A 16,225-nucleotide genomic window follows, 5' to 3' on the forward strand; every position below is an offset into this window, starting at 1 on the left:
TACTAAAGACAGACTGTGACTGTGCGGAGCGTCTAAGACGAGCATAATTACTTTTTGCTACAATTAATAACAGCCAAGGCATCAATCTTCATCAAGAATATATTTGGCCATCAATAACTTATCCCAAGATATTAATGGTGGAACTGGATTGCTACCATGGGCCATTAGTCATTTGGGATAGGATGGACTCCATCATTCAACATGGTGTCAAATTAGGTGTCTATCAACCATGATGAGCGTGAAGGAGTATTGAAACTGGGATAATCAAAGCTTATGAATCACACACATTACCGGTATTACAAAGGTCCATGGTGTATATTAAAAGTGCCACTTGTTGGGATGGAATGAGCTCCATCCCAATTCATCATACATATAATACAAAAATATCTACCTAAATTTTTTTCTCCAACTGTCTAGTCACTTGCACATTGGAAGATGCTATATAAGCAAACTCTAGCAACTCTGAAATTGTGCAAATGATCACTTGGGTGAATCTTTTTTCATTTGTAAGCATTGTAGATTACCTGCAAGAGAATGAAGTTATACTCAATCCAAGGCCTTGTATCTTCTCATAAAGGTCATTTGCATCTAAAAGTCAACTGCCAAAATCAGCAGAAGGAAGCAACATGATAAATCAAACTTCATCACAGTTGTTCCATTTGGTTAGGATAGAAATTCAAATTTCAAATAGATACAGAATTTAGAATGAGCGTTTAACAAAAAAGAAAATGTCTTTGGTAGTTCACATGTTAAATGTATTAATAAATGTATACATGTATGCAATAATGGTACAAAATTATCATCGAGCATACATCAAACAAATTTCTCCTGTTTTAATCCCAGAAAATACAACTACTATCTTTCCATAGTAGTATAGAAATTAGGGTGCAGTCCATCCCAGATAAACCACCAAATGCTATAAAATAATCGACTTATATTTACTTTGCCTATTCTAATTGATAACTGATAACATAAACTAATAGTGTCAACTTTTGCCTGAAATAAACAGATGCTAACACTGGTGATGCAAGTTATGAATAACATAAGAAGCTTAAGACGATGATATTTACTTTTGCAGTTAAGCTAATAGAGAGTTACCAGCCTATTCAAAAGATGAGAATTAGCTTAGTCCAAAGCACAGGTGCCATGATATGGCATTCTTTAGATACCTCTATATCCTTAATATTTAATTCTTAAAGAAAGTGGTCAGCCATCAAAAGTTGTGGTCGTCCTGCGTCTTCTTCAATCTGCCTAGAGACTTCATCCTTGATCTCCTTGATTTTGTCATCCCAGATACCATCTATCAACTTCCAAGTTTGATCACTGATGATTTGTGTCTGGAGTGGCATGAAAAATAATTAATTTTAGCATCATTGCATCAAGTGTTACTTTTAATATACACCCTCAATATGCACAACTAAATTACCTCTGACGGCCTCGGTGCACCAAATGTTGAAAATCCAACATTTCCTGGTGCAAATGTAACCCTCCCAGGAAGAGAGACGCCATGGGTTCCCCATCTTCCAGCATAAATAAGTGCTCCGTACTCATCAACTGGTCGTACCGGAGGCTGCGCAACATAAATAGGCAAAGTACTTGAAAAGAAGCAACAAAACACCCAAGGGTAAGATGTGATTACTGCAAACATGAAAACATATAGCCATAAACTAATACCAAGATTATTGTTTCGTAAGTGATTCACCAATTTTGAGTAGATTGCCAAATCCATGTTCAATTCTAACCTAATTTCCTGTGGCCCTAATCTTTCTTGTGTTTTCTTTAAATTTCCTAACATCATTAATGATCTAATGCTAGTCAGTTGATTCTCAATTGATCAATCTAATGCATGGTTATGGCTATTTATCAACTATTTCCATGGATAAATATTATTCTCAAATCAAGTTATATTTTAATACCTACCAATAAACCATAAAAGAAATTAAGCTATTATGAACCCTGCAGTTCTATGATTACTCTTACCTATTTCATTAGCCAATTCATGTTATTTGCTCTACCATATCATGGTTTTTAGTTAAATTAAACTAGGTATCAAAATCTAACAAAAGGAGTCTTAGCACAATGATAAAGTTATTGACACAATGGTAAAGTTCCTGTCATATGACCTAGAGGTCACGTGCTCAAGTCTCATAAACAAACTCTTGCAAAAAAAGATAAGGTTGTGTACAATAGACCCTTGACCGCATTGGCGGAAGCTTCATGCACCGGACTGTCCTTTTTTTAGGTATAGAAATCTAAAATGTTAATTTGAGGCTAACTTATGGCATGTTGAGCAAATTAAGGGAGTAACCTTGTGTACATGATGTCAATTCAAAATGAGTGAAATATGGGTTAACGGAGTTAGAATTAGAGACAAATTGATAGTAACGAGTGAACTGGTGACTTCAAGCAAATTGTACCAGATCAATTTGATTGAATAGGAAATTATAGATATCAATATTTATTTCCCTCCTATCCTGTGAAACACAGCCCCCTTCCCTTTCTATTCCCAAGTAGTCCCCCCTTCTTGTTGTGCTTGTAACAATGTGCCACACTCATGCCACCTGCAAGGCATGGGCAAGTTGCCAAAATCTCTGAGAGTCCAAAAACAGAAGAGCTGATTCTGCCCTCTTACCTATTACACCAATGAATGGCGAAACAGAGTTTGCCTTCTACCCTACTAACTTGCAATTTATGGTAGAGGAATCAAACAACATGATCTCATTGATCAATAGCGGATAAATATTGGAGAAAGGAAGACATCCCAACCGAAGGATCTGTCATGGTTGCGCAAGAGAATACCAACCGAAGCAAAACTAAGGAGACATCCCAAAGCAACCCTCGAGATAATCTTTGGTGCACTTACTATAAAAAGCCAAAACATGTCAAGGATCATTGCTGGAAATTGCATGGAAATCCAACTATTTCGAGCCGAGAATAGGGTCGGCGAGGTGATCAAAACATTCTACTGCGAGCTCATCAAGTTTCCTCCATAAAAGTTATCCCACAAAACTCGACCCAATATCCTTGCCTCCTAGAGAGAATACTCTAGGTTACTTTAATCAAGCTAAGATTGAGAAACTTTGAAGTTTATTGAGGTCATTGGAGTAGCCCACTGGCTCCTGTTCATTAGCATTCTCCAATAAGTCACTTTCTCATGGATTACATGCCTTAGATCAATTTATACAAGATGCTTGGGTATTGACTCAGAGCTACAGATCACATGACACCTTCCCAAGTCCATTTTACAACATATTCACCTTGTCCTAACAATAGAAACATCATTATTGTTGATGGTTTTGTTACCATGGTGTGTTGGCCGCATTCAGTTGAGTCCTTATTAAAAGATGTACTTCATATTCCGAAATTATCCACTAGTCTTCTGTCTATTCACAAACTAACCCGTGATATGAATTATAATGTCTTCTTTGATCCCTCTCATTGTGTATTTCAGGATCAGATTTCACAGAAGAAAATTATACTTCTATAAAAAGGGTGGCTTCTACTATCTCAATGTGTCAGCCACATACTTATCTACTGTCAAACATGTTTTCTCAGAGTTTTATTTTTCTATTCCAAATAATGATCTCATTTGGCGTAAACATTTCCGTCTTGGTCATCCTTCATTTATTATTTTAAAGACAATGTTCTCTTATTTAATAGGGTTAAGGTTTGAAGATTTTCATTGTGACTTGTGTGGTATGTAAATTTATCAAACATAAAAGGGGTTCCTTTCCAAAAAGCAATAATAGAAGTTCTTGTCCTTTTTATTTGATTTGCACTGATATATGATGCCCCCTTAAATTCTCAATATTATAGAAGGATTTGTTTCCTTTTATTGATATATGTGAATTTGGAAACTTCATTCTCCTTTGGCGGACATCAAAAAATCTCTTCTAATTCTCTTCTCCTCTTTCATGCCAACATCTCAATAGAGGTTTCTTACCTTTCATTTTTCTCCAAAGCTCAACCTTGAGCATACTAACTTCAAGATTATAACTTCATTCCGTAATCTGAGAAGTCTCTCCCTTTAAGGAAATCTACTTTCTCTTTCTAAATTATTTCTCATGCCTTCAAGATAGACCTCCCCTCAAAGTATAATTTAGTTTAATCATTGCACCAATAATATTTTGGTGTCCTTGAACCTTTCGGAAGTTCCAAATTCTATATAATGAGGTTAAAAATTCAACCTTCAATTTTAACCTCCCCTTAATTCCTTGTTCTCCTCCTTTTGACACCCCTTTTCATTTTCACTAAGAAAATTTCCCTTTGAATGATTATACAAACATGTTAGAGGGTTAGGGATAACTAAAATACCTAGGAGTAATCTTAAATGACTAAAACAACCATATTTCAATCTACTTAATAGTCTACTGAAAGCATCTCAATTAACGACCTCAGCATCTTAACACCCCCTCAATTCCTTGTTCTCCTCTTTTTTTATCATCTCCTTATTTTCACTAAGAAATTTCTCTTTGAATGTTTATCTAAGCATGTAAAGGGCTAAAGTAGTTGAGATATCTCGAAATGAACAAGGATAACAGAAACAACCAGATTCAATTAAAATCATTACTAATAGTTGACTGATATTGTCCAGTAATGGATTTATAACCTTAACAATTGACTACTATTTCTCAGAGAGTTGACAGTTCTCTAATAATTTTCTATCCAAAATTCAAAATTTTGAAAAATTATGGAAACTCATACAAATATTACTTATATCATATATTATCAGGGAAAATTATTGTCTAAGAAAACACCCATCATTTTCAAAAAATGACACAGAATTAAAAATTATTAAAATCTTCAGCGTTTCACTCTAACTTTGTATAAACACTATCAATGGTGATTTGTATCAACAAATAGTTTAGCAAGGTTTTCCAAAATGACTTTAAAATATTTTTGAAAATCAATTTCTATCCAAGATCTATGAGTTAAATGCATATAACTTATATATTAGTTTTCTTAATGATTAGTCAACACAAAGTTCATACCATTTACTAATACTTAGCTCATCTAGTTGCATCGAGTCAACACCTTAAACTTAGCTCATCATTCTAACATCTCACTTATATTTAATGTGTCTCAATATACACAAGTCATCTTATGATTTTTATGAGATGTAAAATGATTCTTCTTAGTTTATGAGATTATGCATTTATATATAGACATTACTAATTTGATCATCCTATCTAGAATGTCAAACAATGTCATTTATCCTTAATTACAAGAAATTTAAATTTTTGCATGTGAATGAGCATGGCACATATTAAATGCATATCTTTCAAAAGAAATGTAACATGCTCCGAATGATACATGCATAACATGACATATCAATGATGCATGTATGACATGACATCGAATTAAGCATCATGATAACATTCAAAACAAAAAGTAAGTAGCATAAAAACGATGATCACAAGTAGGCATATATGAGATGACATGCGAATTTTCATGACACACAAAAACATGATAGGTATCAACAAGAATAAATAAAATAGCAAGAACACATAAATCTTTCGTTTAATATCATTTAATGTTATGTCAAGTACAAAATTTGACATAAGTGGACCAACTCCCTTAAATGCGCCAAAAATCTCAAACTTGGCACACTTTTGGATTTTATCCTACTGTATCAATTTTTGATCGACTTAAAAACTCAATTTTTATTGACGCACACTAAAGTCCTCTAAGATAAGATTTGAAATTTCATTATTGTTATACCTTGAAAATACCCTAAAAAATCAATTTTACCATGATTGGGTTAACTACTCTTTCAATCTAATTTAGCACACCTTATACCCATCTAGTGTGAAGGGATCACACTCTTAGGAATCCAATATCTATTGAAGCTCCTTGGGTGTACCAAGTACTCACTAGGATTAACTTCCTTATATACCTTTTTAATGACTTTTCTAGGCTTCTTAAAAGCCTTAGCCATGCTAGTCTCATCAAAATTAACACTAGATATGATCTCCCTATCAACCTTGAATTTACTCTTAGACCTAAAGTTTGTTTCATAATTATATAGAACTCTATAGTATGAGGGCGTACTTTCCTTAGATTTAGGTTTGTATGATTGTATCCCAAGCTCTTCTCATCATTAGATAGATAATCCTTACTTACCTAACCCTAGATTTTATTTTAGACCCCTTAACCTCATTTGTCATTTTTCTAAGGGGCTTCTCCAATTTATTTAATCTTGACCTCAAAATATGATTTTCCATCTCTAATTCCTTAATTTTTTATTTTTCATATCTTGGTTGGACCTAGTTCTTTCTGAGATATATCTAACCTTTCTTAGGATTTTTGCTTAGATCACTCACTACCCTCCTATACTTAGGTAACATAGTTCCAGCATGATAAAATCTAGAATTGTCATTAGGTGTATCAAATTTTTAATTTTTGCGATAATGAGCACTAAAATCATAAAATCTTATTCTAGCATATTTTTTATCATGGCATAATGGAATTACATTATGAAATGATACCTTAGATTTGACTTTAGAAGTTCTCCCTATGTTTGAGCTTCCTCCTTTGTCCTTAGTTGAATTCCTCCCTCTCGGACAATGATTCCAATAATGTCCTCATTGTTTACACAAGAAGCATACTATATGCCCCTTGCTCTTTTTATCAAGAATTTAACTTCCTTTGACTTCTCCTTTGCCTTGGGCGTTACTAAAGCCTTTTCTTTGTTAATTTTGGACAATTGCTCTTATAATGTCCCTACTCCCTACACTCATAGCATATTATATAATTTTTATGTCTAAAAATTACACTTGTTTCACCTTCATGAATTAAGCTATCTCTGCTCATAGAGATGGTATAAGCTTCCTCCTCATTGGCTCCGAATGTCAAAGATTCTTCTCATTCTAGTGTCAATGGCCTAACCTCCCCTCAATCCTTGAGATAGAGGTTTTTTCATCTTTCATCTCGAATATTGAGCATCTCTCAAACTTGTATTTGCCTAATTTATACAAAATATCATTAGGCACCAAATTAATCAAAAGTTTGGTTACCTTGTCGTTTCTCTTAAATTTTTTAGTATGCTCTTCAGTCTATTTTTTATCTTAAGGAATTTTCCTTTGCAATCCGATGGGGCTTCAAATCCCTCTATTAGGATGAACCAATTGATGTTCATCATGAAGAAATTTTTCATCCTTGCCTTCCATTAAGAAACCCTCCTAATTCTAAAGTAGGTGGAAATCAGATGTCATGTCCAAAGTTATCTCAGACCTCTACTGCAAAATCACAGCTTCCTCTAGTGTTGTCATGGACAAGGTCAACAAGCTCATTCAGGTATTTTCCCAATATTTTAAAATAAAACCAAGTCATTTAGGCAATGGATTATTGATTCAAGAGCATCAAAATATATGACAGGTGATATATCTTTATTCCATAACTATGTCACGACAAGACAAGTCAAATATCCCTGTTGCTAACAGAGCAATGGCTAAAATCGCCAGTGTTGGTTCAACTAAAATCACATTTAACATATATTTGAAAAACATTTTTTATGCTCCCACACTAGATTGCAATTTATTATCCATCGGTAAATAACTCATGATTTAAAATGTCGTGTTAAATTCTCCCCTCATCATTATGAATTCCAGGATATAGGATGGGGAAGACGATTGACAGTGCGGAGCTGTATTCAAGACTCTACATTATTCACGAGATTCCACCTCTATCTAGTTGTCATCTAACTTTTAGGAAACAAGCCGAAATCATGTTATGGCACTAGCAGTTAAGTCATCCAAATTTCGCTTATCTTGTCAAGTTGTTTCCAAATCTATTCCTTAATGAAAAATATGCTCTTTCAATATGAGATTTGCCAACTTTCTAAACATACATGGCCCCCTTCCCAAAAAATTCACTATAAACCATCCACACGTTTTGCACTCATTCATAGCGATGTTTGAGGTCCATCCCGAATCAAAACTCTCACGGGAAATTGATGATTCATAACCTTTGTTGATGATCATACACGACTCACCTGATTGTTTCTAATGAAAGAAAAATTTGACATCGGTTCCCTATTCAAAAAATTCTTTCATAATCCAAACACAATTTCATACATCTATCTAAGTACTTAAAATCGACAATGCGTTTATGATTGGGGCTTTGCCAAAAAGCCCATGAGGGTGCATAGGTCCATCACAAAGGCCTATCCAGTCCACAGCAAACGGCTCGTGATAAAGACATATCAAATCCGTTAACAGCTAGTCACATGCTAAAAGTGACATCATAGGACTTTGAGACATCAGGCGACCCATACCCATGACACGGGAGGAGGTTAACAGAGATTAGGGGAGACATCTACGACTCCCGGACACATGATTGAGACACATGATATGAAGGATATGAAGACACTCGTGATAGAGGAGTTGGGACGGAGGGCACAAGGCTGGCCAATAACGATGAGACACAAGTAGTATAGATAGAGATCATGGGCGGCGCTGATTGATACCTCATCTTCGATATCTCATATTAAGGATGAGCAGACTGCCAACATGCATAGCAGAGAGTATGAGAGATGGTACATGAGTGAGCATATGTACGCAATCACGGTTCCCCTTCCAAATCTAACAGTTCGTCAAACATGATATAAGGGGCTCCATGATCATTTTTGTATATCTGTGCATGTTTGATGATATATATTTATCTTTTCATAAAAAAAAATGACAATGCAAATGAGTACTTCATCTCACACCTAGGAGTGTTTCTTAACTCCAAAGGTATCATTCATTTTAGTTCTTGCATCAACACTCCACAACAAAATGAAATTGCCAAACATAAAAACAGACACCTTCGGGAAGTAACTCGTTCTCTAATATTTTCCTTTAACGCACCCAAAATCTTCTAAGGCGATGTCATCTCTACTGCCACAACACCTCATCAACCGTATACCATCGAGCATCATCAACTTCCAAAACCCAGTTCAACGTCTTCTCCATTTGATGATATATATTTACCTTTTCATTAAAAAAACAACAATGCAAAAGAGTACTTCACCTCAAACCTAGGAATGTTTTTTTAACTCCAAAGGTATCATTCATCTTAGTTCTTGCGTCGACACTCCACAACAAAATGGAGTTGTCAAACATAAAAACAAACTTCTGGAAGTAACTCATTCTCTAATTTTTCCTTTAACGCACCCAAAAATTAGGTAAGGTTGCGTACAATGGATCTTTTTCCGAGACCCCGCATAGCGGGAGCTTTGTGCACCGGGTTGCCCTTTTTGCCGACCCCACCTAATGGGAAAAGACTTGATTGTTGTTGTTGTAACGCACCCAAAAACTTCTAGGGCGATGTCATCGGACTACCACATACCTCATCAACTGTATGCCATCAAGCATCATCAACTTCCAAAACTCATTTCAACGTCTTCTCCAATCTTTCCCACACCAAAATTCTTCAGTCACTCCCACACACCAAAATCTTTTGGTCCACATCCTTTATCCACATCCACAAATATCATTGGGGCAAACTTGACCCTCGCTCCACCAAATGCATTTTCTTGGATATTCATCCCTTCGAAAGGGATACAAATGCTACTCACCTACCACTAAGAAAACCTACATCTCCATGGATGTCACATTCTTTGAAAATCAACCATACTACCCCAAGTCCGAAACAACTTGAGAGAATATCATCCCAAAGAGCCTAAAATAATCCATGCAACAAATATTGTTCCTGAGCCTACTGCTGACACAAATACTATGCTTGAGCCTACTCGTGACATAAACATAGCCCCTACCGAATCTAATCCACTAGAAGAAGTTCGTGTATATACTAAACGAAAAACACGCTCAACACCAATCCGAAAGTTGGAATTAGATTCAGATCCTAATGACACAGGTACGACCATAAACCATGAATCTAATTTACCCACAGTAGATCTGGAGATACCAATTGCTTTAAGGAAAAGGGGCAAATCATGAACAATGCACCACATTTCCAATTACATCTCTTATGAAAGGCTATCCTCAAAATATCAAGCATGTATAACCGCCTCCAACAACATTAAGGTCCCATCCAACATTAATGAAGCTCTAAATAAGACAAAATGGCAACAAGCAACAAATGAAGAAATAAGAGCACTGCAGAAAAATAGCACTTGGTCCATATGCGAACTACCAAAAAGGCAAAAGACAATTGGGTGAAAGTGTAAACTCAAAGTCAAACACAAGGCGGACAGAATAGTTGAAAGATTGAAGGCACAACTGATCACAAAGGGTTACTCAAAGTCTTTTGGCATAGATTATCAAGAGACATTCGCTCAAATTGCTAAACTTTAACATAATCAAGATCCTCCCTAGCCGCAATCAACTGGCAACTCCACCAATTGGACGTTAAAAATATCTTTCTAAATGAAGACTTGGATGAAGAAGTCTATATGCGAATTCCATATGGAATCAGACCATACCCTAACAAAGTATGCAGATTACACAAATCTTGTATGGCCTTAATCAATCCCCTAGAGCATGATTTAACAAGTTTGCTACATTTGTAACCAAACACGGGTATAAATAGTGTCAAGCGAGCCATACTCTTTGTAAAAATCTCGACCATCAATAAAATCTCCGTTCTTATTGTTTATGTCGACGACATCATTGTCACAGGAGGCGACGAGAAAGAAATAGCTCTACTGAAGGAGCTCCTCACAAGAGAATTTCAAAGCAAAGATCTTGGAGATCCAAAATTCTTCATAGGAATGGAATGCAAGATCGAGACAAGGTATTTTTTTTCCACAACGAAAATACATTATGGATCTACTAAAGGAAACTAGAATGCTTGGATGTAAACGAGTGGATACCCCAACAGATGGATCAATAAAATTGGTTCTAAAAAAGACCAGGCACCAACAGACAGGGAGATACCAACGACTTGCCTATCACACACTCGACCCAATATCGAATTTTCTATAAGTGTGGTAAGTCAATTCATGAATAATCCCACAAAAGAACACATGAAAGTCATTTATAAGATTCTTAAATATCTTAAAAGCACTTTGGGCAAACGACTACTATTCCGAAAAACTGAAGACACAAACATACATGTTTACACTGATGGGGTCGGAAACGTTAATGATAGACAATCAACCTCTGGCTACTGCACGTATGTAATGGGAAATTTGATAACTTGGAGAAGCAAAAAGTCGTCCGTAATGGCTAGAAGCAGTACTCAAGCTGAATACATGGCTCTTGCTCTTGAAATCTATGAAGGAATATGAATCCAAAGAATTATGAATGATCTCAAAGTTTCCACAGAGACGACAATTAAACTGCGGTGCGATAAACGATAGAACTAAGGACATTGAAATTGACCGACATTTCATTTCAAAGAATGTGATGAATGGAAACATGGAACTCATACATTTTCTCTCGACATCCAAAAGTTGACATTCTCACAAAGGCTCTCCCCAGTGTAGCACGGACACTCCTAAAAATATTTTTTTGGAAGTGTCGGACACGGACACGACACGGACACGGACACATAAATACGCGTGTTGGACACGGTCAAAAATCGTGTCGTTGACTTTTTACAAGTTTGACCAGTTAGACACGGCTAGGACACGGATGAGACACATTTCTGGACACGTTTGGGCACAATTGCAAAAAAATTAAAAATTTCGAGGGTATAATTGAAAAATAATAAAATTACGAGGACTACTTATTCAAATGAAAAAAAACCCTAAATTTCTCTCCCGCTCCTGATTAATTTTTTTCATCGCGACCATCTCCTGCATCATTGCTCGGCAGCGCTCGCCTACGCTCTCCGCTATTCGTCAGCGCTCGCCTACGCTCTCCGCCTCTCTTCGTCGCATGCCGCTGCTCGCAGAAGCCAGCAACAGCCCGCCGCTGCTCGTAGAAACCCGGCGTCGCCTGCGCTCGCTGCTCAACAGAAGCCCGACGTCGCCTGCTCAACAGCAACCCGCCACCGCTCGCAAAAGCCAGCAGTAGCCTGGCACTGCTCCCAGAAGCCTGTCGCTACTCGCAACAACCCGCCATCGCTGCCCTCTTTCTGGCAAGTTTACTTTTTTATTTTTTCTTCTGAGATCACAAATTTGTTTTTGCTTTTGGTAATTTTATGGTAAGTTTAACAATAGGCTCCCCTCCGTTGCTTCTTAATTGTTATTTTCATCCTATTTGCCATGGAAAGTTTTCAAAATGAGAGTGCACAGGAGGATGTTGATTATTCTCCTTTGTGGAAATTTGTAACCAAGGTGGAAAAGGCAGTTGGAGGAGGAAATGTCACTTGGTCATGCAATATATGTAGTAAAGTGTGCAAAGGATCATATTCAAGGGTAAAAGCACACCTGTTAAAACAAAAAGGTGCTGGAATTGCAGGTTATACGGCTGTTACAATGGATCAAATGAAACGTATGCAACAACTTATTGATGATGCGAAATTGAGAAAGAAGAATTCTAAACAGAAAGAGTTCCGCTGCCTTCGTCATCTACATCATCAAATATGGCTTCAAAATCCTCATTTTGTTCTAGTGGTATTTTGCAAAATGATGATCCAACAAAGAGGAAAGGACCACTTGGCCTGCTTAAAAAATCTTTTAACTTGAATGCCAGAGATGAGCTCCACTCTGAAATTGCAAGGTTGTTTTACACTTGGGGGATTATCTTTCAATATTGTTAGGAATCCTCATTATATTCGTGCTTTCAGTTTGGCTACTCAACGAACAATTCCAGGTTATCTTCCACCTGGATACAATTTATTGAGAACTTCACTTCTTCAAAAAGAAAAAGGTCATATTGGAAAGCTTTTAGAGCCAACAAAAGCTGCTTGGAAACAAAAGGGAGTTAAGTATTTGTAGTGATGGGTGGTCGGATGTGCAAAGAAGACCGCTAATTAATATCATGGCCGTGTGTGAAAGTGGTCCTATGTTTTTGAAGGCGATAAATTGTGAAGGTGAGTATAAGGATAAAACTTTCATCTCTAAGTTGCTCATTAATGTCATAAATGAAGTGGGACATCAGAATGTTGTCCAAGTGGTCACCGATAATGCTCCTATTTGCAAAGGGCTACTCGTTGAGGCAAAATACCCACACATAGTTTAGACTCCTTGCGTTGTGCACACATTGAATCTTGCTTTGAAGAATATTTGTGCACCGACTGACTCTCTACAAAACAAAGAAGTCTTTGATGAGTGCAAGTGGATAGCAGAAGTAGCAAATGATGCTTCAATGATCAAGAATTTTATCATAAATCACAATATGAGATTATCCATGTTCAACGATAACTCAAACTTGAAGATGCTATCACTTGCAGATACTCGATTTGCTTCCACGATCATTATGCTTAAAAGGTTCAGACAAATCAAGAAATGTCTTGAAAACATGATGATTAGTGAAAGATGGGATTTGTACAAGGAGGATGATGAGTGAAGGCCAGAGTAGTGAAGTACAAGATATTGGATGATCAATTTTGGGAAAAAATTGATTATATACTTGCTTTCACAAGTCCAATTTATGAGAGGCTAAGGAAAGCGAACACTGATCAACCTTGTCTTCATTTAGTTTATGAGTGGTGGGATGAAATGATAGAAAAAATGAGAGTTGCTATCTCAAAGGGGCCTCATAGTGGAGATTCAAAGTTTTATGAGGTTGTTCATAATATTCTAGTGGAATGATGGAATAAAAGAAATACACTTCTTCATTGTTTGGCGCATTCTTTGAATCCAAGGTAAATCTGTAAAAAATTTTAACTTTCAAAGTTTTAGCAAATTAGAAATATTAGTTCATGAATGATGTCAAACTATCAATCTTTTTATGTAGGTATTATAGTCATAAGTGGCTCCAAGAATCTCCCAATCGTCTTCCTCCTCGTAGGGACATCGAAGTTTCAAGGGAAAGGAAAAAGTGCATTGAAAGATATTACTCCAACTCATCCGAACGAAGAAGTGTTAATGAGGACTTTGCTTCTTTTTCAACTGTCATTGATGATTTTTCTGATAATGATTCAATGCGTGATCGAGGTTTGATGTCTCCAATTAACTGGTGGGTTATCCATGGTGCTTCTACACCAACTCTTCAAAGTTTAGCTTTAAAGCTACTTGGGCACCCATCTTCTTCTTGTTGTGAGAGAAATTGGAGCACCTACAATTTCATACACTCATTGAAGAGGAACAAGATAACACCACAAAGAGCGGAAGATTTGGTATATGTTCACTATAATCTTCGTCTTTTATCTAGGAGGAGTCCACATTATAATGAAGGAGAAAGTAAGATGTGGGATATTGGAGCAGATGGATTTGATTCCATGGACATGAAGGGTGCTGGTATCCTTGAAATTGCCAATTTATCTCTTGATGAACCTGAATTGGAGTCGGTCTTATTTACTGACGAAGGCAGTGTTGGCGATGAGACCGATATGGATGTTTGATTTTTTTTACTTGTTTATTTAAGATGTATTTGGTGTGTTGCATTTTGTTATGTTTACTTTTTGTTTGTAATGGATATTATGGTTAATGTAATATGAACATGGTTATCTATTCTAGGATTTTTAATTTTTAATACGATACATATATATATATAATATTTTTTATTTTTTAATAATCGTTGTATCCTAGCCGTATCGTGTCTTATATTTTTAAAATTTTTCGTATCATCGTATCCATGTCATATCCAATACGATACCCGTATCCGTATCCATGCAACATAGGCTCTCCCATGCAATAACTTTGAAGAGCTACGTGACAAGTTGGGCATAAAATATTAATTGCAAGCATGCTTACCCATTTCCCTTTGATATCCTTTGGACCTCCCTAGCTTCCTTTAATGTCATCTTGGAAATATGTACTTCATTTACTTTTCTCTTGTTTACCTTGTATTTATAGAATCTCTCTGGTACATTTGCTCTATCAAGAAATAAAGAATCAATAGGACATATAGTCCTATTTTTTCATCTCTTGGCTGTCTTAAGATTTTGATATCTTAGTTGATTTCATCTAGTGTATAGAATTGTTAAGAGATTTATAGATTGAAAAATGTCACATTTTGCTTTCAATGTTTTATTTCAATCATCTCATTTAGCATTTTGATAATGTACATTATTGTTGTACTTCCTTTTAACAAAAGAAGGGGAGTCTTGACGCAACAATAGTAAAGTTGTTGCTTTGTGACCAAAAGGTCAAGGGTGTGAATCCCGGAAACAACCTCTTACAAAAAGCAGGGTAAGGCTGCGTACAATGGATTCTTCCCCGGGACCCTGCATAGCGGGAGCTTCGTGCATCGGGTTGCCCCTCTTCCTTTTAACAAAAGGAATAAATGCATATGTTTGTTGAACAATTCCTATTTACTTTGAGACATTCATTGTCATTATAATTATTGGCTACCTTTTATTATGCTGTCAATAAGTGGATCAATAAGTGGAGTAGCTCCTGGTACATGGAAGTCTAACCTCGGTCCTGACAAGTGACCTTTAGCCCAATTTTTTCTCCATTTTTATATGAGATGTGTTTTCTCTTCTCAATCAGCATTACTTATCGTAGCCAGTAGCATAGGACCATATCATATGCCTGTCTTGTTAATAATATTTCTTGCTTTAAAGTTTTATCACTAATGAGCTGCACAACTTGAAAAAGGTAAGTACATTTTAGAAAGTCCATCAAAGATGTCAAGGTCCATAACCAATTAAAATTCAAAAACTAGTTTTACATCTGGTTTCAATCACTAATCAGGACACTTTTCTGCACTTGCGAGTTGTGAGATGCACAACCTCAAAAAGGTACTGATATTTTAGACAGTTCATCGTATAGCTGCCATGATCCATTCTATCAAATAGTCATCAAAGTTTGTAATAATAGTTTCAGCAAAATGGATTTGTTCTGATGCCAACCTATGGCAACAAAGTGGTAAAGGTCGAACATAAACTATTCATGCAACAGAGGCAAATAAATGCTACTTATCATCATCCGTGGACATATAATATTTGTGGTATCTATTCCTTGAGATGCTATCATTTACGGGATGCAGAACCCCTGTTTCTGATCATTCATAACTAGAAGAGAAAATCTTACCTATTTCATCCATCTGATGTTTTACCAGTCAACGTCAGGTCTCAATTTTGTTTCATACACCAAATGCTTTCTTTGATGACATATAATATTTGTGGTATCTATTCCTTGAGATGCTACCATTTACGGGATGTAGAACCCCTGTTTCTGATCATTCATAACTAGAAGAGAAAATCTTACCTATTTCATCCATCT

At 36.2% G+C, this 16,225-nt stretch overlaps 1 protein-coding gene across 1 annotated transcript in view; it reads right to left on the reverse strand.

Annotated features, from left to right (window-relative positions):
• Nucleotides 1-247: 247 nt before the first annotated feature.
• LOC122017836 (probable inactive ATP-dependent zinc metalloprotease FTSHI 4, chloroplastic) overlaps nt 248-16,225 on the reverse strand; it is a 51,990-nt gene continuing 36,012 nt past the window's right edge. Inside the window, exons 15-17 of the mRNA XM_042575542.1 lie at nt 1,427-1,570; nt 1,170-1,337; nt 248-524 (exon numbers count right to left, since the gene is read on the reverse strand). Coding sequence (XP_042431476.1) covers nt 1,194-1,337; nt 1,427-1,570 — 288 coding nt within the window. The 3' untranslated portion in view covers nt 248-524; nt 1,170-1,193. The remainder of the gene's footprint in view (nt 525-1,169; nt 1,338-1,426; nt 1,571-16,225) is intronic.

This window comes from Zingiber officinale, chromosome 8B (assembly GCF_018446385.1).
Source record: "Zingiber officinale cultivar Zhangliang chromosome 8B, Zo_v1.1, whole genome shotgun sequence".
In the NCBI taxonomy this organism is placed as follows: Eukaryota; Viridiplantae; Streptophyta; class Magnoliopsida; order Zingiberales; family Zingiberaceae; genus Zingiber; species Zingiber officinale.